At 50.5% G+C, this 22,963-nt stretch overlaps 2 protein-coding genes across 2 annotated transcripts in view; both read right to left on the bottom strand.

Annotated features, from left to right (window-relative positions):
* The window catches only part of cops6 (COP9 signalosome subunit 6), a 49,657-nt gene extending 43,950 nt beyond the window's left edge, over window positions 1–5,707 (bottom strand). The window contains exons 1-2 of the mRNA XM_078200893.1: window positions 5,608–5,707; window positions 1,072–1,197 (exon numbers count right to left, since the gene is read on the bottom strand). Coding sequence (XP_078057019.1) covers window positions 1,072–1,197; window positions 5,608–5,641 — 160 coding nt within the window. The 5' untranslated portion in view covers window positions 5,642–5,707. The remainder of the gene's footprint in view (window positions 1–1,071; window positions 1,198–5,607) is intronic.
* Window positions 5,708–19,384: 13,677 nt separating this feature from the next.
* LOC144481760 (uncharacterized) lies at window positions 19,385–22,560 on the bottom strand. The gene is made up of 3 exons (XM_078200910.1): window positions 21,645–22,560; window positions 21,500–21,507; window positions 19,385–21,333 (listed from the first exon to the last, which is right to left on the bottom strand). Exons 1-3 carry the CDS (start codon window positions 22,557–22,559, stop codon window positions 20,157–20,159), a joined length of 2,100 nt encoding a protein of 699 aa, XP_078057036.1. The 5' UTR covers window position 22,560; the 3' UTR covers window positions 19,385–20,156.
* Window positions 22,561–22,963: the final 403 nt, after the last annotated feature.

Raw genomic sequence — 22,963 nt, 5'->3', positions numbered from 1 at the left:
ATGTTGCTCTGGTATGGAGGGCATTAGCTACGAGGAGAGGTTGGAGAAACTTGGTTTGTTCTCACTGGAACCACAGAGGTTGAAGGGTGACCTGATAGAGGTTTACAAGATTATGAGTGGCATGGACAGAGTGGATAGTCAGATGCTCTTTCCTAGGGTAGAAACGTCAAGTACTCGGGGACATAGGTTTAAGGTGCGTGGGGAAAAGTTCAGGAGATTTTCGAGGCAAGTTTTTTTTCCCCCCCACAGAGGGTGGTGAATGTCTGGAACACGCTGCCCGGGGAGGTGGTGGGAGCGGGTACGATAGCAGCATTTAAGGGGCATCGAGACAAATACATGAATAGAATGGGAATGGAAGGATATGGACTCTAAGTGCATACGGTTTTAGTTTAGGCAGGAATCATGATCGGCGCAGGTTTGGAGGGCCCGAGGGCCCGTTCCTGTGCTGTACTGTTCTTTGTTTTTTTTTCTAGGCAATATAAGGAAGCCACACATTGCATACGAAGTATCTAATTGGGGTAAGAGAGCTGAGGAATCAGGGGTATGTCGACACAGAAGGTGGACACCGTGGGCAGCATGGTGGCACAGTGGTTAGAACTGCTGCCTCACAGTGCCAGGGACCCAGCCTTGGGTCACTGTCTGTGGGGAGTCTGCACGTTCTCCCCGTGTCTGCGTGGGTTTCCTCCAGGTGCTCCGGTTTCCTCCCACAGTCCGAAAGACGTGGTTAGGTTCATTGGCCATGTTAAATTTTCCCCTCAGGTGTACCCGAACAGGTGCCGGAGTGTGGCGACGAGGTGATTTTCACAGTAACTTCATTGCAGTGACAACAATAAATAAACTTTAGAAGCTCGACACCATCCAGGACAAAGCCAGCCCTATCCACAAATATTCATTCCCTCCAAAGATGGGCAGGTTAGGTGGAGTAGCCATGGCAAATGCATGGGATTACCGGGATAGGGTGGGGGCAGAGGGCTTGGGCAAGATACTCTGTCAGAGAGTCGAAGACCCGATGGGCTGAATGGCCTCCTTCTGCACTGTCGGGATTCTATAATTCATGCACGTTCCACGCACCTTGCACAGGTCGTCCCTCCTGGGAACGCATCCGGATCCAGTGATCAGAGATGTTGAGTATAACCAGCGGATGCAATGCCACAGAGACGCTCCCCGTCACTCCAGAAGCCATCACACTCGGCGTTGCTGCAGGGACAGAGAACACAACACAGCAGAATTCACAGCATTGAGTCGTCCGTAAACACACAGCCTTTCTTCACAAACCCCGACAAGTATTTTACCATAGATTGCCCGACAATAATACATGACATTTAACTCAGTTGGCTGGACGGCTGGTTATTGATGCAGAGCAACACCAACAGCGCAGATTCAGTTCCCATACCAGAGGTTATTCATGAAGGACCCACCTTCCCAACCTTGCCCCACGCCTGAGGTGTGGTGATTCTAAGTTTAAATCACATAGAAAATAGGTGCAGGAGGAGGCCATTCGGCCCTTCGAGCCTGCACCACCATTCAATATTATCAAGGCTGATCAAGCACTTCCGGTATCCCACTCCCGCTTTCTCTCCATACCCCTTTAGCCACAAGGGCCACGTCCAGCTCCCTCTTCAACGTATCGAATGAACTGGCCTCCACAGCTTTCTGTGGTAGAGAATTCCACAGGCTCACAACTCTGAGTGAAGAAGTTCTTCCTCATCTCAGTCAGTGATCTGTGGTTCTGGACTTCCCAACATGGGGTACATTCTTCCCGCATCCAGCCTGTCCAGCCCCATCAGGATTTTTAAGCACGACATCTTCAAAAGTGGAGAGCAGTCTATGGTCATCTAGGTCTATGGTGACTTTACTTACACTGATGCAGCCATTTTATTTAAAGCTTCACAGGAGCATTAGCAAATTTGACACTGAGCTTTATAAGGTAGCAGCTGCAAATTGCGAGTCGGAGTCCAATTTGGAGTTGGGAGTTCCCCCTCCTCCGAGTACCAATACAAGCACTGCTGCTTCACAGCTCCAGGGACCCGGGTTCGATTCCCGGCTTGGGTCACTGTCTGTGTGGAGTTTGCACATTCTCCTCGTGTCTGCGTGGGTTTCCTCCAGGTGCTCCGGTTTCCTCCCACAGTCCAAAGATGTGCGGGTTAGGTTGATTGGCCATGCTAAAATTGCCCTTAGTGTCCTGAGATGCGTAGGTTAGAGGGATTAGTGGGTAAATATGTAGGGATATGGGGGTGGGGCCTGGGTGGGATTGTGGTCGGTGCAGACTCGATGGGCCGAATGGCCTCTTTCTGTACTGTAGGGTTTCTATGATGATTCTATGATCTAAGACTACACAGTGTGGAGGCACAGACAGGACAGCCCTAGACCCCCAGGATCAATTCCACCAAACAGCAAGCACTGGGCGATGAGCCCAAACTGCTCTCAAACTTCCGAAGCGCTCATCAGCGGCGGGCATGGGAGAGGTGAGTGGCATCTTCAGAACCTGCTACATCTCTGCTGCCGAGTGCCTGTTACAGTCTCCTTAACCCAGGCTGGCATCACAGGCAATTTCACAAAGAAATTTCACAGCAAATTCATTGCAGTGTTAATGTAAGCCTTACTTGTGAGACCTCGTGTTTAGGTGGATTGGTTACGCTCAATTGCCCCTTAGTGTCAGCGGGACTAGCTAGGGTAAATGCATCGACTCGATGGGCTAGACTCGATGGGCCGAATGGTTTCCTTCTGCACTGTAGGGATTCTATGATTGCCATAGAACTAACATTCTATCTCTATCCATTACCAAAACCTTTCAGCATATTAAAGACTTATTAGGTCACCTCCTTCAGCCTTTGTTTTTCAAAAGAGGGTAGACCTCAGCCTGTCAATCTTTCCCTTGAATTTAACTAGCACCTCTACTAACATCCTGTGCAAGATAAACAAGCCCACCGTATTGACTGTATCATGAGATCTAAGTTGTTGACATCCTCCAAGTTTGCACAGACTTCGTCTACCTGGAAATTGAGTGCTTGCCTCATGCCTTCCAAGTTTAGATGTTTACTTAACATCTCTGCTATGACCATCTGGCAACTAGATTTATACCCAGCAGTTGTAGCGCTCTCGAGTTAGAACATAGAACATAGAACATTACAGCGCAGAACAGGCCCTTCGGCCCACGATGTTGCACCGACCAGTTAAAAAAAAAACAAAAAAAAAAAACTGTGACCCTCCAACCTAAACCAATTTCTTTTCGTCCATGAACCTATCTACGGATCTCTTAAACGCCCCCAAACTAGGCGCATTTACTACTGATGCTGGCAGGGCATTCCAATCCCTCACCACCCTCTGGGTAAAGAACCTACCCCTGACATCGGTTCTATAACTACCCCCCCTCAATTTAAAGCCATGCCCCCTCGTGCTGGATTTCTCCATCAGAGGAAAAAGGCTATCACTATCCACCCTATCTAAACCTCTAATCATCTTATATGTTTCAATAAGATCCCCTCTTAGCCGCCGCCTTTCCAGCGAAAACAATCCCAAATCCCTCAGCCTCTCCTCATAGGATCTCCCCTCCATACCAGGCAACATCCTGGTAAACCTCCTCTGCACCCTCTCCAAAGCCTCCACATCCTTCCTGTAATGTGGGGACCAGAACTGCCACAGTACTCCAAGTGCGGCCGCACCAGAGTTGTGTACAGTTGAGTTGGTGCTCTCATAGGCGGCTTTCTCCCTGCTTTTCTGGGGGGAACCAAGACCTGGTTGTGACTCCAGGTGCTCCATACTTCTCTTGCCTTGACTCTGGCACCTGAGCTTGAAGATGAGGTCACGGAATATGAATCAGAAAGCATAATCAGTATCCCTTCTGAAAAGAGGGTGATCGCAATGTTTATGGCCCTGATGGACTCCTTCACCGTCTACGTTCAGTGCATGCTAACATTTCCTTGTACCTCTCGCAGAACACTGAGCATGTGCTGCGTGTCAGATGACTCCATAGGCTTTTCATCTGCCTGGGGCTTAGCATTTAAGCCACTTCTAGCACAGGGAGAGATACAAAAGGGTCCAGAGGGGCAATTTTTTCACACAGAGGGTGGTGAGTGTCTGGAACAAGCTGCCAGCGGAGCAGTAGAGGCGGGTACAATTTTGTCTTTTAAAAAGCGTTTAGACAGTTACAAGGATAACATAGAAACCCTACAGTGCAGAAGGAGGCCATTCGGCCCATCGAGTCTGCACTGACCACAATCCCACCCAGGCCCTACCCTCACATATTTACCCACTAATCCCTCTAACCTACGCATCCCAGGACATTAAGGGGCAATTTTAGCATGGCCAATCAACCTAACCTGCACATCTTTGGACTGTGGGAGGAAACCGGAGCACCCGGAGGAAACCCACGCAGACACGAGGAGAATGTGCAAACTCCACACAGACAGTGACCCGAGCCGGGAATCGAACCCGGGACCCTGGAGCTGTGAAGCAGCAGTGCTAACCACTGTGCTACTGTGCCGCCCCAAGATAAGATGGGTACAGAGGGACAGGGGGCAAACGCAGGCAATTGGGACTAGCTTAGGGGTTAAAAAAAGGGGCGCATGGACAAGTTGGGCCAAAGGGCCTGTTTCCATGCTGTAAACCTCTATGACCATCTCCTCCCAAAGCACTCTGCAATACATGGCACAACTGATCACACCATTCTCACCCAATGCCCTTCCATTATTGACCATACAATCACAGCCATGCAACGGCATCTCCTTTTTTTCCATATTTGTTTGTGGGACATGGACGTTGCTGGCTGGCCAACATTTATTGCCCATCCTTAGTTGCCTGAGGGCAGTTGGGAGTCAACCACATTGCTGTGGCTCTGGAGTCACACGTAGGCCAGACCGGGTAAGAATTTCATTCCCTAAAAGACATTAGTGAATCATCTGGGTTTTTCCGACAATCGACAATGGCCATCAGGAGATTAATTCCAAATTTCTTTTATTTATTGAATTTACAATTCTACTATTGGCCGTGGCAAGATTCGAACTCAGGTCCCCGGAACATTAGCTGAGTTTCTGGATTAATACTCTAGCCATAATACTACTAGGCCATCGCCTCCCACTGCATTATCACTCATCGTAGAAACAGAAAGTTTATGCTGTAGAAAGAGGCCACTCAGTCCAATGTGACTGCTCTGACCGTAAACCGAGCCACCCAGCCTGATCCCACTTTCCAGTGCTCGGTCCTGCAGGTTAGGGCAGCTGAGGTGCACATCCACACACCTTCTCAATGGAGAAGAGGGGGTTGGCCTTTACTACCCTTTCCAGGGAGGGCCTGACAGACCCCTGCCACCCTGTGGGTGGAAGTTTATTCCCCACACCTTCCCTCACATCTACCAATCACTTCAAACCTTTACCCCCTAGCCAGGGGGTGACAGGGGAGGAGAGGGGGTGACAGGGGAGGAGAGGGGGTAACCTCTCACCTTCACCATTCCTCTCCCTCCCTCTCACTCCCTCCCTCTTCCTCCCACTCCCTCCCTCTTCCTCCCACTCCCTCCCTCTTCCTCCCACTCCCTCCCTCTTCCTCCCACTCCCTCTTCCTCCCACTCCCTCCCTCTATTTCTCTCTCCCTCCCTCTCTGTTTCTCACTCACCCGCCGGTTCCACCTCCATCCCGTTCGCCGCCATCTTGCCTCCGCCAGCTAGCTCCGCGCACGCGCGGTCCCAGCAGTGACGAACGACATAAACAGCAGGTCGACCAATAAGAGCCACTGGCGCGTCATCTTGGTGAGGTAACGGCCGCCATCTTTGTAAGGGGCAGCCACCGCTCAGTGTCGCCATCTTGGTAAAGGGACCCAACTACTGGAAGCGTTCCATCTTGGTGAAGGAACCGAACCACCAGAAGCGCCGCGATCATGGCAACCATCAGTTTAGAGGCACCTCGGATGCTGGTCATGAGAAGATCTTGTGCATTGATCTGTTGTGGTACTGTGCCTTTATGTACAGTAGTTGCGAAATAAAATGGGAAAACTAAAAAAAACAAAACAAAAGGGACCTTACCACCGGATATGCCATCACCTTGGCAAAGAGACCTACGCACTGGAAGCGCCGCCATCTTGGTCAATGGGAAGAAGTTGAGGTGATGGAAGATGGAGCCAGATTGATGGATGGAGCTCCTTCAGAAGCTGGTGCCCAGAGTCAGTGCTGACAACCCCTGAATCATTTCACACTTCTTTCAAAGGCATAGACTTGCAAATCCCTCCAGAATTGGCCTGCAGTCTTCCAGTCATTAGAAATTAGAGGCCGAAGTAGGCCATTCGGCCCATCGAGCCTGTTCTGCCATTCATTTTGATCATCGAATTCAATATCCTGATTCCCCTCTTCCCCCTCACTCTTCTAAACTCCAGTGAATATAATCCTAACCAATTTAGTTTCTCTTCATATACTGCACTACCAATATTTCTCCAACAAATAAACAGGACTGGGAGCATTCTGGCCAAGTTTGCCGATGATACAAAGATAGGTGGAGGGGCAGGTAGTATTGAGGAGGTGGGGAGGCTGCAGAAAGATTTAGACAGTTTAGGAGAGTGGTCCAAGAAGTAGCTGATGAAATTCAACGTGGGCAAGTGCGAGGTCGTACACTTTGGAAAAAAGAATAGAGGCATGGACTATTTTCTAAACGGTGACAAAATTCATAATGCTAAAGTGCAAAGGGACTTGGGAGTCCTAGTCCAGGATTCTCTAAAGGTAAACTTGCAGGTTGAGTCCGTAATTAAGAAAGCAAATGTAATGTTGTCATTTATCTCAAGAGGCTTGGAATACAAAAGCAGGGATGTACTTCTGAGGGTGTATTTATTCTGATGTACTTTATAAAGCACTGGTTAGGCCCCATTTGGAGTACTGTGAGCAATTTTGGGCCCCACACCTCAGGAAGGACATACTGGCACTGGAGCGGGTCCAGCGGAGATTCACACGGATGATCCCAGGAATGGTAGGCCTGACATACGATGAACGTCTGAGGATCGTGGGATTATATTCATTGGAGTTTAGGAGGTTGAGGGGAGATCTGATAGAAACTTACAAGATAATGAACGGCTTAGATAGGATGGACGTAGGGAAGTTGTTTCCATTAACAGGGGAGACTAGGACGCGGGGGCACAGCCTTAGAATAAAAGGCAGTCACTTTAGAACAGAGATGAGGAGAAATTTCTTCAGCCAGAGAGTGGTGGGTCTGTGGAATTCATTGCCACAGAGGGCTGTGGAGGCCGAGACGTTGAGCGTCTTCAAGACAGAAATTGATAAATTCTTGATTTCTCGAGGAATTAAGGGCTATGGGGAGAGAGCGGGTAAATGGAGTTGAAATCAACCATGATTGAATGGTGGAGTGGACTCGATGGGCCGAATGGCCTTACTTCCGCTCCTATGTCTTATGGTCTTATGGTCTTACAAGTTCAATGAAAATGAGATAAAACACTGGGTAGTTTAAAAATGCTCCCGTGATCTTTTTCCCTCTGGTTTGCACACTGCAGTATCCGGGAAGTATAATTCCTGTCATCTCCAGCAGAGTCCTGGAGGGTTGGCAACCCTAACACAGTGAGAAACTCGGGAGGAGTTGGTGGTGTTCCCATGCATCTGCTGCCCTAGCCCTTCTCAAGGTGACAAGGGCGGCACGGTAGCACAGTGGTTAGCACTGCTGCTTCACAGCTCCAGGGACCTGGGTTCGATTCCTGGCTTGGGTCACTGTGTGGAGTTTGCACATTCTCCGCGTGTCTGCATGGGTTTCCTCCGGGTGCTCCGGTTTCCTCCCACAGTCCAAAGATGTGCGGGTTAGGTTGATTGGCCATGCTAAAATTGCCCTTAGTGTCCCGGGATGCGTAGGCTAGAGGGATTTGTGGGTAAATATGTAGGGATATGGGGGTAGGGCCTGGGTGGATTGTGGTCGGTGCAGACTCGATGGGCCAAATGGCCTCTTTCTGTGCTGTAGGGTTTCTAAGATTTCTAAGACCCAGTGGTTAGCACTGTTGCCTCCCTTTAGCCCTTTTGGCTATATACAATTACTTCTTGAAATTATAGGAACTTAGGAGCAGAAGTTATCAAATTCAGCCCTTCAAGCTGCTCCGCTATTCAATCAGATCATGGCTGATCTCTCCCTGGTCTCAAATCCACCTCCCCACCTGTTCCCCATATCCCTCTGTCCCATTTTTATTAGAAATATATCTGTCTCCTTCTTGAATCCATTCAATGATTCAGACTCCACCGTGCTATGGGGCAGCGAGTTCCACAAATTCACCGCCCTCTGCGAGAAGTAGTTCCTCCTCATCTCAGTTTTAAATCTACCGCCTCTCAACCCATACCTGTGAACTCTTGTTCGAGATGATGCCACAAGAGAAAACATTTGGTTTACATTTACTTAATCAATCCCTTTTAAAATTTTACGTACCTTGATCAGATCCCCTCTCATCCTTCTGAACTCCAGTGAGTACAATCCCCAAACTGTTTAATCTCTCCTCATACGACAACCCTTTCATCCCCGGAATCAATCTGGTGAAGCTCCTCCGAACTCCCTCCAATGCCACCACATCCCTCCTCAAATAAGGAGACCAAAACTGGACACAATACTCCAGATGTGGTCTCACCAACACCCTACACAATTGCAACAATGCAAAGTATTGGCCTCAACTACTTTCTGTGGTATGGAATTCCACACATTCACCCTCTGGATGAAGAAATATCTTCTCACCTCAGTTCTAAATGGTTTAAAAAGTTTTAAAGTTTAAAGTTTATTTATTAGTGTCACAAGTAGGCTTATTCTCCCCGTGTCTGCATGGGTTTCCTCCGGGTGCTCTGGTTTCCTCCCACAATCCAAAAGACGTGCAGGTTAGGTGCATTGGCCGTGCTAAATTTTCCCTCAGTGTACCCGAACAGGTGCCGGAGTGTGGGGACTAGGGAATTTTCACAGGTACTTCATTGCAGTGTTATTGTAAGCCTACATGTGACAGTAATAAATAAACATTTAAACATTCTCAGTGGTGGACTTTGTGGGTTTGCCAAAGAGGATTTGTGGTTGTATCTGGGCACCTTGTATATGTTGTCAGTGTGTGCTGGTGAATATTTAAGGTGGCGAATGGATTGCTATTAAAGTGGGTTGCTTTATCTTCGGGCATCTTTAGGGTTCTTGAAGATGCACTCAGTGCGAAAGCAGCACAGCAGGATGCCCTCCCATCCATTGAACCCATACTGTTGTGAAGTTGTTGTTTGTAAAATTGTCTGTTACAAAGGTAGTTTTTTTCTGTACTTAGAATTTAAAAAACAGAGATGCAAGTGTATATGCAGTACACAGACTGAAACATTGTGTCAAGAGGCCAGGCAGTAGTGTTGCCAAGACAACAGGCTGTATTCGAATTTTAACCAATCATTCCAGGAGTTTAGGAAGGCAAATGCAATGCAGTTAGGAAGGCAAATGCAATGTTAGCGTTCATGTCGAGAGGGCTGGAATACAAGAGCAGGGATGTACTTCTGAGGCTGGATAAGGCTCTGGTCAGACCCCATTTGGAGTATTGTGAGCAGTTTTGGGCCCCGTATCTAAGGAAGGATGTGCTGGCCTTGGAAAGGATCCAGAGGAGGTTCACAAGAATGATCCCTGGAATGAAGAGCTTGTTGTTTGAGGAACGGTTGAGGACCCTGGGTCTGTATTTGTTGGAGTTTAGAAAGATGGGGGGAGAATCTTATTGAAACTTACAGGATACTGCAAGGCCTGGATAGAGTGGACGTGCAGAGGATGTTTCCACTGGCAGGAAAAACTAGAACCAGAGGGCACAACCTCAGGCTAAAGGGACGATCCATTAAAACAGAGATGAGGAGGAATTTCTTCAGCCAGAGAGTGGTGAATCTGTGGAACTCTTTGCTGCAGAAGGCTGTGGAGGCCAGGTCATTGAGTGTCTTTAAGACAGAGATAGGTTCTTGATTAATAAGGGGATCAGGGGTTATGGGGAAAAGGCAGGAGAATGGGGATGAGAAAAAGAATCAGCCATGATTGATTGGTGGACTCGATGGGCTGACTGGCCTAATTCTGCTCCTATGTCTCATGGTTTTATTTTAAACTAGGCATTTGAATAACAACAGCTTAAAGGCAAGTGTCCCATCTGCCTTTTCCACCACCCTACTCGCAGGCCCTTCCACCTTCAGAGATCTGTGGATAAACACGCCAAGGTCCCTTTGTTTCCCCGAACTCGGATAAAGGGACCTACTCAATTGTAGCCACACAGGCGAGGTTCGCCTTTTGCGAATTCCTTTTTTGCGTTTTCACTCACCCGCGCTTTGCATTCGTGGAAGCAATGTTTGCTCTTGTGCATATTTTTGCTGCTGAGTGTTGTGAGGTGATATGATTGAAACATATGAGATTCGTAGAGGGTTAGACAGGGTAAATGTTGGGAGGATGTTTCCACTCATGGGAGAGTGTGGGACCAGAGGACATAGTTGCAGATTAAGGGGGTGCTTATTCAAGTCAGATTTGAGGAAGAATAAATTCTCTCAGAGAGTGGTGAATCTTTGGAATTTTTACCACATTGGTGCCCCATCTACATCAATGAGGATGAAGTTTAAATGGTCGTGTGCTTCAAGTTTTTAGATGCCCAGATTACCAACAAACTGTCCTGGTCCCCCCATGCCGACACTATAGTTAGGAAAGCCCACCAACGCCTCAACTTTCTCAGAAAACTAAGGAAATTTGGCATGATTCTCACCAACTTTTACAGATGCACCATAGAAAGCATCCTTTCAGGTTGTATCACAGCTTGGTAAGGCTCCTGCTCTAACCAAGACCGCAAGATACTACAAAGGGTCCATCACGCAAACCAGGCTCCTACCCATTGACTCTGTCTACACGTCCCGCTGCTTTGGAAAAGCAGCCAGCATAATCAAGGACCCCACGCACCTCGGACAGTCTCTCTTCCACCTTCTTCCTTCGGGAAAAAGATACAGAAGTCTGAGGTTGCATACCAACCGACTCAAGAACAGCTTCTTCCCTGCTGCCATCATACTTTTGAATGGATCGACCTTAAGTTGATATGTCTCTTCACCCTACTGTAACACTATATTCTGTACTCTCTCCTTTCCTTCTCTATGTATGGCATGCTTTGTATAGCGTGCAAGAAACAATAATTTTCACTGTACACTAATACATGTGTCAATAATAAATCCTTGAACATTTTCAAGGCAGAGATCGATAGATTTTAAAAAGTTATTGTAACAAGTCGACTTACATTAATACTGCAATGAAGTGACTGTGAAAATCTCCGAGTCTCCACATTCCGTGCCTATTCAGGTACACTGAAGGTGAATTTAGCATAGCCATTTGGCATGAGGTGGCACAGTGGTTAGCACTGCTGCCTCACAACGCCAGGGACTCGTGTTCGATTCCCAGCTTGGGTCATTATCTGTGTGGAGTTTGCACGTTCTCCCCGTGTCTGTATGGGTTTCCTCCGGGTGCCCCGGTTTCCTCCCACAATCTGAAAGACATGCTGGTAGGGTGCATTACATAGAACATAGAAAGCCACAGCACAAACAGGCCCTTCGGCCCACAAGTTGCGCTGATCATATCCCTACCTCTAGGCCTATCTATAGCCCTCAATCCCATTAAATCCCATGTACTCATCCAGAAGTCTCTTAAAAGACCCCAACGAGTTTGCCTCCACCACCACCGATGTCAGCCGATTCCACTCACCCACCACCCTCTGAGTGAAAAACTTACCCCTGACATCTCCTCTGTACCTACCCCCCCAGCACCTTAAACCTGTGTCCTCTCGTAGCAACCATTTCAGCCCTTGGAAATAGCCTCTGAGAGTCTACCCTATCCAGACCTCTCAACATCTTGTAAACCTCTATCAGGTCACCTCTCATCCTTCGTCTCTCCAGGGAGAAGAGACCAAGCTCCCTCAACCTATCCTCATAAGGCATGCCCCCCAATCCAGGCAACATCCTTGTAAATCTCCTCTGCACCCTTTCAATGGCTTCAACATCTTTCCTGTAATGAGGTGACCAGAACTGCGCGCAGTACTCCAAGTGGGGTCTAACCAGGGTCCTATAAAGCTGCAGCATTATCTCCCGACTCCTAAACTCAATCCCTCGATTAATGAAGGCTAGTACGCCGTATGCCTTCTTGACCGCATCCTCCACCTGCGAGGCCGATTTAAGAGTCCTATGGACCCGGACCCCAAGGTCCTTCTGATCCTCTACACTGCTAAGAATGGTACCCTTCATATTATACTGCTGTTTCATCCCATTGGATCTGCCAAAATGGATCACCACACACTTATCCGGGTTGAAGTCCATCTGACTTCAACCTGGATAAGTTGACCCGGACAGGCACCGGAATGTGGCGACTAGGGGCATTTCACAGTAACTTCATTGCAGTGTTAATGTAAGCCTTACTTGTGACTAATAAATAAATAAATAAACAATGCACCTAACCAGCACGTCCTTCACACTGTGGGAGGAAACCGGAGGAAATCCACGCAGACACGGGGAGAACATACAGACTTCACACAGACAGTGACCCAAGACAAGAATCGAACCTGGGTCCCTGGTGCTGTGAGGCAGCAGTGCTAACCACTGTGTCACCCCTATATAAGTGATATAGATAAGCGGGCAAAAAAAATGGCAGGAGGAGTATAATGTGAAGTTATCCACTTTTGCAGGAAGAACAGAACAGGAGGATACCCTAGAAATTGTAGAATGCCACAGTACAAGGAATTGAAAATAAGAATCCCTACAGTGCAGAAGAGTCCATTTGGTCCATTAAGGCAGCACGGTGGCACAGTGGTTAGCACTGCTGCCTCACAGCGCCAGGCACCCGGGTTCAATTCCAGCCTTTGCTGACTACCTGTGTGGAGTCTGCATCTTCTCCCTGTATCTGCATACGTTTCCTCCGAGTGCTCCAGTTTCCTCCCACATTCCAAAGATGTGCGGGTTTGGTGGATTGGCCATGCTAAATTGCCCCTTTGTGTCAGGGAGATTAGCAGGGTAAATAAATGGGGTTACGGGGATAGGACCTAGTTGGGATTGTTGGCGGTGCAGACTCGATGGGCCAAATGGCCCCGCCTTCTGCACCGTAAGGATTCTATGATTCTGTAGTGACACTCTGATAGACTATCATACCCATGACCTCCTGTTCCCCCCCATTCACCATGGCCAATCCACCTAACCTACACATCTTTGGAAACTAAGGAGCAATTTAGCATGGCCAATCCACCTAATCAGCACATCTTTGGACTGTGGGAGGAAAGCAGAGCACCCGGAGGAAACCCACACACACACGGGGAGAACGTGCAAACTCTGCACAGACAGTCACCCAAGGCAGTGATCCAGAGGACGCGGGTGTCCTTGTAGACAAGTCACACGCAGTTAGCACACGGATAACAGCAAGGGATTAGGAAGGCAAATGGAGTGTTGGCCTTTATTGGCGAGGGGGCGGGTGGGGGAGGCGGTGGAATATAAAAAGCATGGAATTCTTGCTAACGCTGTGTGGGGTATTGTTGACACCTCACTGTGAAGACTGTGTAAAGGTTTGGTCTCCTTCCCTGAAGAAGGATATACTTGTTTTGGAAATGGTTTAGAAAGTTTCACTAGGCAGACCCCTTAGATGAAAGGATTGTCTTACAAAGAAAGACCAGAAGACATAGAAGCAGGCCTTAATGCCCATCGAGTCTGCTCCACCATTCAATGAGATCATGACTGGTCTGATGTGCTAATCCTCAACTCCACCTCTCTGCTTAATCCCCATAACCTTGGATTCTCTTACTGATTAAAAATGTCTGTCTGTCTCAGCCTTGAACATACTTAACGACCCAACCTCTACAGCCTTCTGCGGTAAAGAATTCCACAGATTCACTACCTTCTAAGAAATTCCTCCTCATCTCTGTGTCTTAAATGGGTGACTCCCTTACTCTGCGATTATGCCCTCTGGTCCGAGACTCTCCTACATGAGGAAATAACCTTTCAGCCCCTACCCTCTCAAGCCTCCTGAGAATCCGATATGTCTCAATAAGGTCATCTCTCAATCTTCCAAATTCCGAGTACAAGCCCTACTCAACCCCTCATCAGAAAAATCCCTCCATATCCGGAATCACCTAGTGAATCTTCCCTGGAAAGTGCATCAGTCGCTGAAAATAAGCGTGCAGGTATAGCAGGCAGTAAAGAAGGCAAATGGTATGTTAGCCTTCATAGCGAGAGGATTTGAGTATAGGGATAGGGATGTTTCACTGCAATTGTATAGGACGTTGGTGAGGCCACACTTGGAGTAGTGTGTGCAGTTTTGGTGTCCTTATCTGGGGAAGGGCGTCCTTGCTATAGAGTGAGTACAGTGAAGGTTTATCAGGCTGATTCCTCGGATGGCAGGTCTGTCATATGAGGAAAGTCAGTTAGGATTATATTCACTGGAGTTTAAAACAGTGAGAGGGGATCTCATAGAAATTTATAAAATTCTAACAGGGTTATAGAATCATAGAATCACTACAGTACAGAAAGAGGCCATTCGGCCCATCAAGTCTGCACCGACCACAATCCCACCCAGACCCTACCTCCATATCCCTACATATTTACCCTCTAACCTATGCATCTCAGGACACTAAGGGCAATTTTTAACATGGCCAATCAACCTAACCCTCACATCTCTGGACTGTGGGAGGAAACTGGAGCACCCGGAGGAAACCGGAGCACCCGGAGGAAACCGGAGCACCCAGAGGAAACCGGAGCACCCAGAGGAAACCCACAGGGTAGACAGGGTAGATTCAGAAAGGATGTTCATAATGATGGGGGAGCCCAGAACTAGGGATCATAGTTCGAGGTTAAGGTTGAGGAGAAATTTCTTCACCCAGAGGATGGCGAATGTGAATTCACTCCCACAGAAAGTAGCTGAGGCCAAAACATTGTGTGATTTAAAGAAGAAATTGGATATAGCTCTTGGGGCTAAAGGGATCAGGAGTAAGAGAAGGATACTGAATTTTATGATCAGCCATAATTAAAATGAATGGTGGAGCAGGCTTGAAGGGCCGAATGGCCTACTCCTAGTTTCTATGGACTGCCTCCAATGCCAGTATATCTTTTCTTAGATAAGAGGATCAAAGTTGTTTACAGTTGAAAGGTTGAGCAGGTCAGGCCAATACTAGTCAGAAGAATGAGAATCTTATTGAAGCAAGGAAGATTTTGAGGGGGCTTGGTAGGGTAGATTCTGAGAGGACATTCCCCCTGTGGGGAATCTAGAACTAGGGGGCACAGTTTAAAAATAAGAGGTCCTCTATTTAAATCGGGGGGGTCAGAGGGGAAAAAATTCTTCTCTGAGGGTTGTTAGTCTTTAGAATTCCCCAGACAGCAGTGGGGGCTGAGCCATTGAATCTATTTAAGTCTGATTGAGATATTTGATGAACAGAATCAAGAGTTATAAAGTCATAGGTTTACAGCATGGAAACAGGCCCTTTGGCCCAACTTGTCCATGCCACCCAGTTTCTAACCACTAAGCTATTCCCAATTGCCTACGTTTGGCCCATATCCCTCGATACGCATCTTACCCACATAAAAGACAAAATTGTACCCGCCTCTACTACTACAGCTGGCAGCTTGTTCCAGACACTCACCACCCTCTGTGTGAAAAAATTGCCCCTCTGGACCCTTTTGTATTTCTCTCCTCTCACCTTAAACCTATGCCCTCTAGTTTTAGACTCCCCTAACCTTCGGGAAAAGATGTTGATTATCTACCTTATCTTTGCCGCTCATTATTTTATAGGCATGGGTTTCCTCTGGGTGCTCCAATTTCCTTCCACAGTCCAAAGATGTGCAGGTTAGGTGGATTGACCATGTTAAATTGCCCCTTAGTGTCCAAAGATGTGCGGGTTAGGTGGATTGACCATGTTAAATTGCCCCTTAGTGTCCAAAGATGTGCGGGTTAGGTGGATTGACCATGTTAAATTGCCCCTTAGTGTCCAAAGCTGTGCAGGTGGGGATGTTCGCCGATGATTGCACAATGTTCAGCACCATTCGCGACTCCTCAGATACTGAAGCAGTCCATGTTCAAATGCAGCAAGACCTGGACAATATCCAGGCTTGGGCTGACAAGTGGCAAATAACATTTGTTTTTTTATTTCAGCATGGAAACAGGCCCTTCGCCCCACTTGTCCAGGCCGTGCTCTTCTTTTTTAGCGACTAAGCGAGTCCCAATTGCCTGCGCTTAGCCCATATCCCTAGCGCCACACAAATGCCAGGCAATGACTATCACCAATAAGAGACACTCTAACCATCGCCCCTTGACATTCAATGGTGTAGCTATCACTGAATCCCCCACTGTCAACATCCTTGGGGTTACCATTGACCAGAAACTCAACTGGACGCACCACAAACACAGTGGCTACAAGAGCAGGTCAGAGGCTGGGAATACTGCGGCGAGTAACTCACCCCCTGACTTCCCAAAGCCTGTCCACCATCTACAAGACACAAGTCAGGAGTGTGATGGAATACTTGCCTGGATGGGTGCAGCTCAAACAACACTCAAGAAGTTTGACATTATCCAGGACAAAGCAGCCTCGCTTGATTGAGGTACAGGGGAAATGTTAGGGGGAAGTTTTTCACACAGAGGGTGGTGGGCGAGTGGAATCGGCTGCCGTCAGTGGTGGAGGCAAACTCAATAGGGTCTTTTAAGGGACTCCTGGATGAGTACATGGGACTTAATAGGATGGAGGGTTATAGGTAGGCCTAAAAGGTAAAGATATGTGTTCGGCACAACTTGTGGGGCCGAAGGGCCTGTTTTGTGCTGTAGTTTTTCTGTTTCTATGATTGGCAACCCATCCACAAACATCCACTCCCTCCACCACCGACGCTGAGTAGCAGCAGTGTGTAGTATCTACAAGATGCACTGCAGAAATTCACCAAAGATCCTTAGACAGCACCTTCCAAACCCATGACCGCTTCCATCTGGAAGGACAAGGGCAACAGATACATGGGGACACCACCACCTGCAAGTTCCCCTCCAAGCCACTCACCATCCTGACTTGGAAATATTGCGCCGTTCATTCACAGCCGCTGGGTCAAAAACCTGGAATTCCCTCCCTAACGGCATTGTGGGTCAACCCACAGCAGCGATTCAAGAAGGCAGCTCACCACCATCTTTTCAAGGGGCAACTAGGGATGGGCAGTTAAAGCTGGCCCAGCCAGCGATGCCCATGTCCCACAAATGAATTTTAAAAAGTTAGCTGGATTGGCCATGCTAAATGTGGGGTTATGGGGATAAGGTGGAGGTGTGGGGGCCTGGGCAAGATGCTCTGTCAGATAGTTGATGTAGATTCGATGGGCTGGATGGTCTCCTTCTGCACCGTAGGGATTCCATGGCTCTAATGCTGGCCTCAGCAACCTCTGGAGCTGAAAACAATTTGCCTCAAAATAAAAGCAGCCTGAACAAAGACTCAGCTTTTCCGGAACAAATAGCCCCCCCAGGCTCCCAAACGTCTGCAGTCAAATGCTCAACACCATTTTAAAGTTTATTAGTCACAAGTAAGGCTTTACATTAACACTGCAATGAAGTTACTGTGAAGTTCCCCTCGTCGCCACATTCCGATGCCTGTTCGAGTCAATGCACCCCTAACCAGCACGTCGTCTTTCAAGTGGGAGGAAACCGGAGCACCCGGAGGAAACCCACGCAGACACGGGGAGAACGTGCAGACTCCACGCAGACAGTGACCCGAGTCGAGAATCGAACCCGGGTCCCTGGCGCTGTAAAGCAGCAGTGCTAACCACTGTGCCAACCTGCATACAAACAAAATAAATGTCCTTCATTTCACCTACCCACTGAAGCAAAGTAGACTGAAGTGTAGGAGTGTGACTTTTTATTGCTGGTTTTGTCAGTAAAGTCATCTCTTAAACTTTAACTTGCGCAGAATTAAGACAATTCTGCTGCCTTTTAATCTCATGGTAAAAATGATAGGTTGCAATAACATTCAGAATCATTTGTCTGCGATGTTGGATGGCAGTAATAAACATAAAGGCTGTTTCGGAATGCAAAGCATTATCTATCACCAGCTAAACCACTCAAACTGCTTCATCTAGAGCAGCGATGTTTATGTTAGTCACTTATGACTAAAGTGCCGTGTAACGATTAACCTTTAATTCCCACCAAGTAAATATCACTCTTAATTTTCATGGAAAGAGATTAAAAGAAATTAATTCACGTTGATGTGATCCAACATTGGGAGCCTCAAATGTGATGCTAAAGAACCACATTACAATTCCATGTCCTGGCATGTAGTCTCTCACTTCTACAGTGTCTATACACTGTGTACACACCCTCACACTGTCCCCTTGATACACTAATGCGTACACACCCCTCCCACTGTCCCCTCGATACACTAGTGTGTACATCCCCACACTGTCTCCTCCATAACCTAGTGTGTACATCCCCACACTGTCCCCCCCCGGTACACTAGTGTGTACACACCCCCACACTGTCCCCCCCCGGTACACTAGTGTGTACACACCCCTCACACTGTCCCCTTAATACACTAATGCGTACATCCCCACACTGTCTCCTCCATAACCTAGTGTGTACACACCCCTCACACTGTCCCCCCGGTACACTAGTGTGTACATCCCCACACTGTCTCCTCCATAACCTAGTGTGTACACACCCCCACACTGTCCCCCCCGGTACACTAGTGTGTACACACCCCCACACTGTCTCCTCGATAACCTAGTGTGTACACACCCCTCACATTGTCTCCTCGATAACCTAGTGTGTACATCCCCACACTGTCCCCCCCGGTACACTAGTGTGTACACACCCCCACACTGTCCCCCCGGTACACTAGTGTGTACACACCCCCCACACTGTCCCCCCGGTACACTAGTGTGTACACACCCCTCACACTGTCCCCCCCGGTACACTAGTGTGTACACACCCCCCACACTGTCCCCCCGGTACACTAGTGTGTACACACCCCCACACTGTCTCCTCGATAACCTAGTGTGTACACACCCCTCACATTGTCTCCTCGATAACCTAGTGTGTACATCCCCACACTGTCCCCCCGGTACACTAGTGTGTACACACCCCTCACACTGTCCCCCCCGGTACACTAGTGTGTACACACCCCCCACACTGTCCCCCCCGGTACACTAGTGTATACACACCCCTCACACTGTCCCCCCCGGTACACTAGTGTGTACACACCCCCCACACTGTCCCCCCGGTACACTAGTGTATACACACCCCCCACACTGTCCCCCCCGGTACACTAGTGTGTACACACCCCCACACTGTCCCCCCGGTACACTAGTGTGTACACACCCCCCACACTGTCCCCCCGGTACACTAGTGTGTACACACCCCCACACTGTCTCCTCGATAACCTAGTGTGTACACACCCCTCACACTGTTCCCTTGATATACTAACATGTACAGCCCTCACCCTGTCCCCTCGATATACTAGTTTGTACACACCCCTCACAGTCCTCTCGATAACCTAGTGTGTACACACCCCTCACACTGTTCCCTCGATACGCTATGCATACACACCCCTCACACTGTCCCCTCGATACATGAGTGTGTACACACCCCTCACCCCGTCTCCTCGATACACTAGTGTGTACTCTGTGTCCCCTCACCAGAGCAGGAGCGTAGCCCCTCACTGAGCCCGCTCCCCTTTCAGGATACTGGCCTGATGTCAGTTACTGGTTGCCACACAGTCAGGGCTCCCAGGTTTCCTCCCCAGTGAGTGACCCTCGAGGGCACCAGCTGCTCGGGATCCGACAGCCAGTGCCCCTCACACCAGCCTGCGATCCATCTCAAACTGTGACAGCAGAGGGACCGGCGTCCAGGGGCACAACAAGTGGCTGATTTCCTAACTTACAGCTGGAGCTTTGCGAGCAAGAGATTTCAGTAACTGGGAGGAGAGACAGAGGGCTCCTGGTGTTGACTTAGATGCTGGATCGGCCGTGCCCTTTACAACAATGCCCAGTGGCACTGGCAGTTCACACAGTGCCCTGTGCATGGTGGCTGAGCCTTAAGGAGCCACGTGGGAACAATCCCTCCTCTCGATGGGAATCCTGTGCGCTATTTGTGGTGACCAGATTTGATTATAAACTCCCACCGTGCCCGCACCAACACCTATCAGTCAAGCTGGCACAAAGCGCCAGCGAGTGCAGTCCACCTTGGCATCCGATAGCCTCACAACACGTGCTTGCCCTTGTAGTCCCGCTGGGTTGTATGTGGACAGTGGTGTGGCTCGCCGCAGTCCCGCTTCACGTAGGGCTTGCCACACTCACAGATACAAAGGATCTCCTCTGCCACCCCGTCTGCTGCCCGAATCTGCCCGCTTCTGCCCGCCCCGGCTTGCCCCTGGGCCACGGGGCACTTGTGTCTTTTCAGGGTGGAGGATTGGGTGAAGGATTTGCTGCACAGGTCACACCGGTAGGGCTTCTCGCCGGTGTGCGTGCGCAGGTGTTTGACCAGCGTGGAGGAGGAGACAAAAGCACGGCCACACTCACGGCACACGTGGGGCTTCTCCCCCGAGTGACTGCGCTGGTGGTCCTTGAGGTTGGAGGACTGAGCAAAGGCCACGCCGCACTCGGAGCAGATGTACGGCCGCTCGCCCGTGTGAGTCCGCATGTGACGGCGCAGGCGGGAGCCAAAGGCGAACTTCATGCCGCACAGGCTGCACTGGTAGGGCCTGTCGCCGCCGTGGACCTGCAGATGAACCCTCAGCGCTGACATTCGCGTGAACGTCTTGCCACAGTCGATACAGATGAAAGGTCGCTCCCCCGTGTGGATCCGCTGGTGGTCCTGTAGCCCCCGCAGTCGAGTGAAGGCTTTCCCGCAATCGGCACACTCGAACAGACGCTCCCCCCGCTGGCAAGTGAGCTGCTGCTCATCAAACACCACCACGCACTCAGGGCAGTTCTGGGAGTGGACCACCCCACCATCTGCTTCCCCATCTGACCCCCGGTCCGTCCCCCGTTTCAGTCCCCTGCCTGACCTCTGATCCGTCTCCCATTCCAGTCCCCCATCTGACCCCTGGTCCGTCACCCCATCAAGTCCCCCGTCTGCACCCTGGCCCCTCACCCTGCCTGGTCCCCCGAATGCAAGCCGGTCCGTCACCCCATCAAGTCCCCCGCCTGCACCCTGGTCCGTCATCCCATCAAGTCCCCCGTCTGCACCCAGGCCCCTCACCCTGCCTGGTCCCCCGAATGCAAGCCGGTCCGTCACCCCATCAAGTCCCCCGCCTGCACCCTGGTCCGTCATCCCATCAAGTCCCCCGTCTGCACCCTGGCCCCTCACCCTGCCTGGTCCCCCGAATGCAAGCCGGTCCGTCACCCCATCAAGTCCCCCGTCTGCACCCTGGTCCGTCACCCCATCAAGTCCCCCGTCTGCACCCTGATCCGTCACTCCATCAAGTCTCCTGTTCACCCCCAGGCCTCCTGCCCTGCCTGGTCCCCCGTCCGCAAGCTGGTCCGTCACCCCGTCAGCACCCTGGTCTGTCACCCCATTAAGACCCCTGTCTGCACCCTGATCCGTCACCCTCTCTGGTCCCCTGTTCACCCCCTGGTCTATCAGCCAGTCTGGTCCCCCATCTGACCCCCCGTCTCTTTTCCGAACTGACACCCCATTTGACACTTGGTCCGTCCCCCGGCCTGGTCCCTGGTGCAGCCCTTGGACCTTGGGGAGGGAGCACTTGTACGTCTGGAGGCTGTGGGCCTGGTTGAGAGCTTTGCCAGGGGTGAAAGGCCTCCGCTCTGGGCTGTGCCCCCTGCTGCCTCTCTCCAGGCCTCTGGGTGATCTGCAAGCCGAGCTGGGGTGGCGTTCCGACGCGCTGCGCATCTCCTGGCGCAGCCGGTCGGAGGGAACCCGCTGGGTGTAGGGCTTGATCCTGCTGCGATGATAAAGCTCCTTCGCCAGGGACAAGGGCTGGTTACATTCTGCACAGCCACGCGGCTTCTTCTTGACTGGGGCCGGCTCCTTGTCCTGCAGGTGAGACAGGGGCTGGGAGTTCTGGCTGGAACACATGCAGCCGTGGCGCTGGACGCCGTGGACAGGCTGGCGTGGCTGCCGGCTAACCTCGTTGCTGCACTCGGGAGACATGAAGGATGCAGACAGGTGGTTTAAGGTCCTCCTGTGTTGCGCCTGCGTGCGCGATCCCTGTTCCGTGTCACTCGGGAACGCCGAGACCGCGGCCTTGGCACTCCCACGGCCGCTGCGTTTGTTTGCCTTTCGGAGCAGCCACAGCCGGGAGGGGCGTCTGCCACAAGTCCGGTCAGTGTGGGTCACCTCATGGCGTTGCACCTCGGCTGTCGAGGAAAAGTCCTTCCTCCGGGAGCAGCAGCACGCCCCTACCCCTTCCAGGCCTTGCTGCCTGGGAAATTCACCCCGGACATTATCTCCCCCAGGTCCTGCTGCTTCAGAGAAGCCCCCTGCCTCGCTGCCCCCTCCCTCGGAGTCTCTCCGCAGGTTACCCGGCCACGCCAGCTCCTGGTGTTGCTCCAGCGCCTCCTCCCACACGGAGAGACTCCTTCCGCGGGAAATTCCACTCAGCAACACAGCCTCCCGTACATCCAGCTCCAGGTTCACGGCCATAGAAACCTGGGAGAGGGAAAAGACCACGTGAACTCATGCGCTGCAACAACAACACTGCACACCGACACGTTAGGGGAGCTGGAACCAGTGTAGGCCGGGGGAGGGGGGGGGGGGGGGGAAGAGCCAGGAGGGCACGAGCCTGCGCCAACCAGCCAGGAGGGCACAAGCCAGCCTAGGGGAAGGAATGGACACGTGCCGACCAGCCAGGAGGGAGGGAGGAGGGGGCACACAGACCTGTGCCGATCAGCCCACGAGGGGCACAGACCAACACCTAAATCTGCAGCCGAACCCCATCTAATCCCTGGCTCAGGGCATCCATCAACTGAAAAGACAAGGTGGCTTCCAGCATGGACACAGTCAGCGCGAGGTCCCCATCACTGCCGACACAATCACGGTACTGAGGA

Source organism: Mustelus asterias, chromosome 31, assembly GCF_964213995.1.
Source record: "Mustelus asterias chromosome 31, sMusAst1.hap1.1, whole genome shotgun sequence".
NCBI lineage: Eukaryota > Metazoa > Chordata > Chondrichthyes > Carcharhiniformes > Triakidae > Mustelus > Mustelus asterias.
This window is presented reverse-complemented; position numbering and strand designations above follow the sequence as displayed.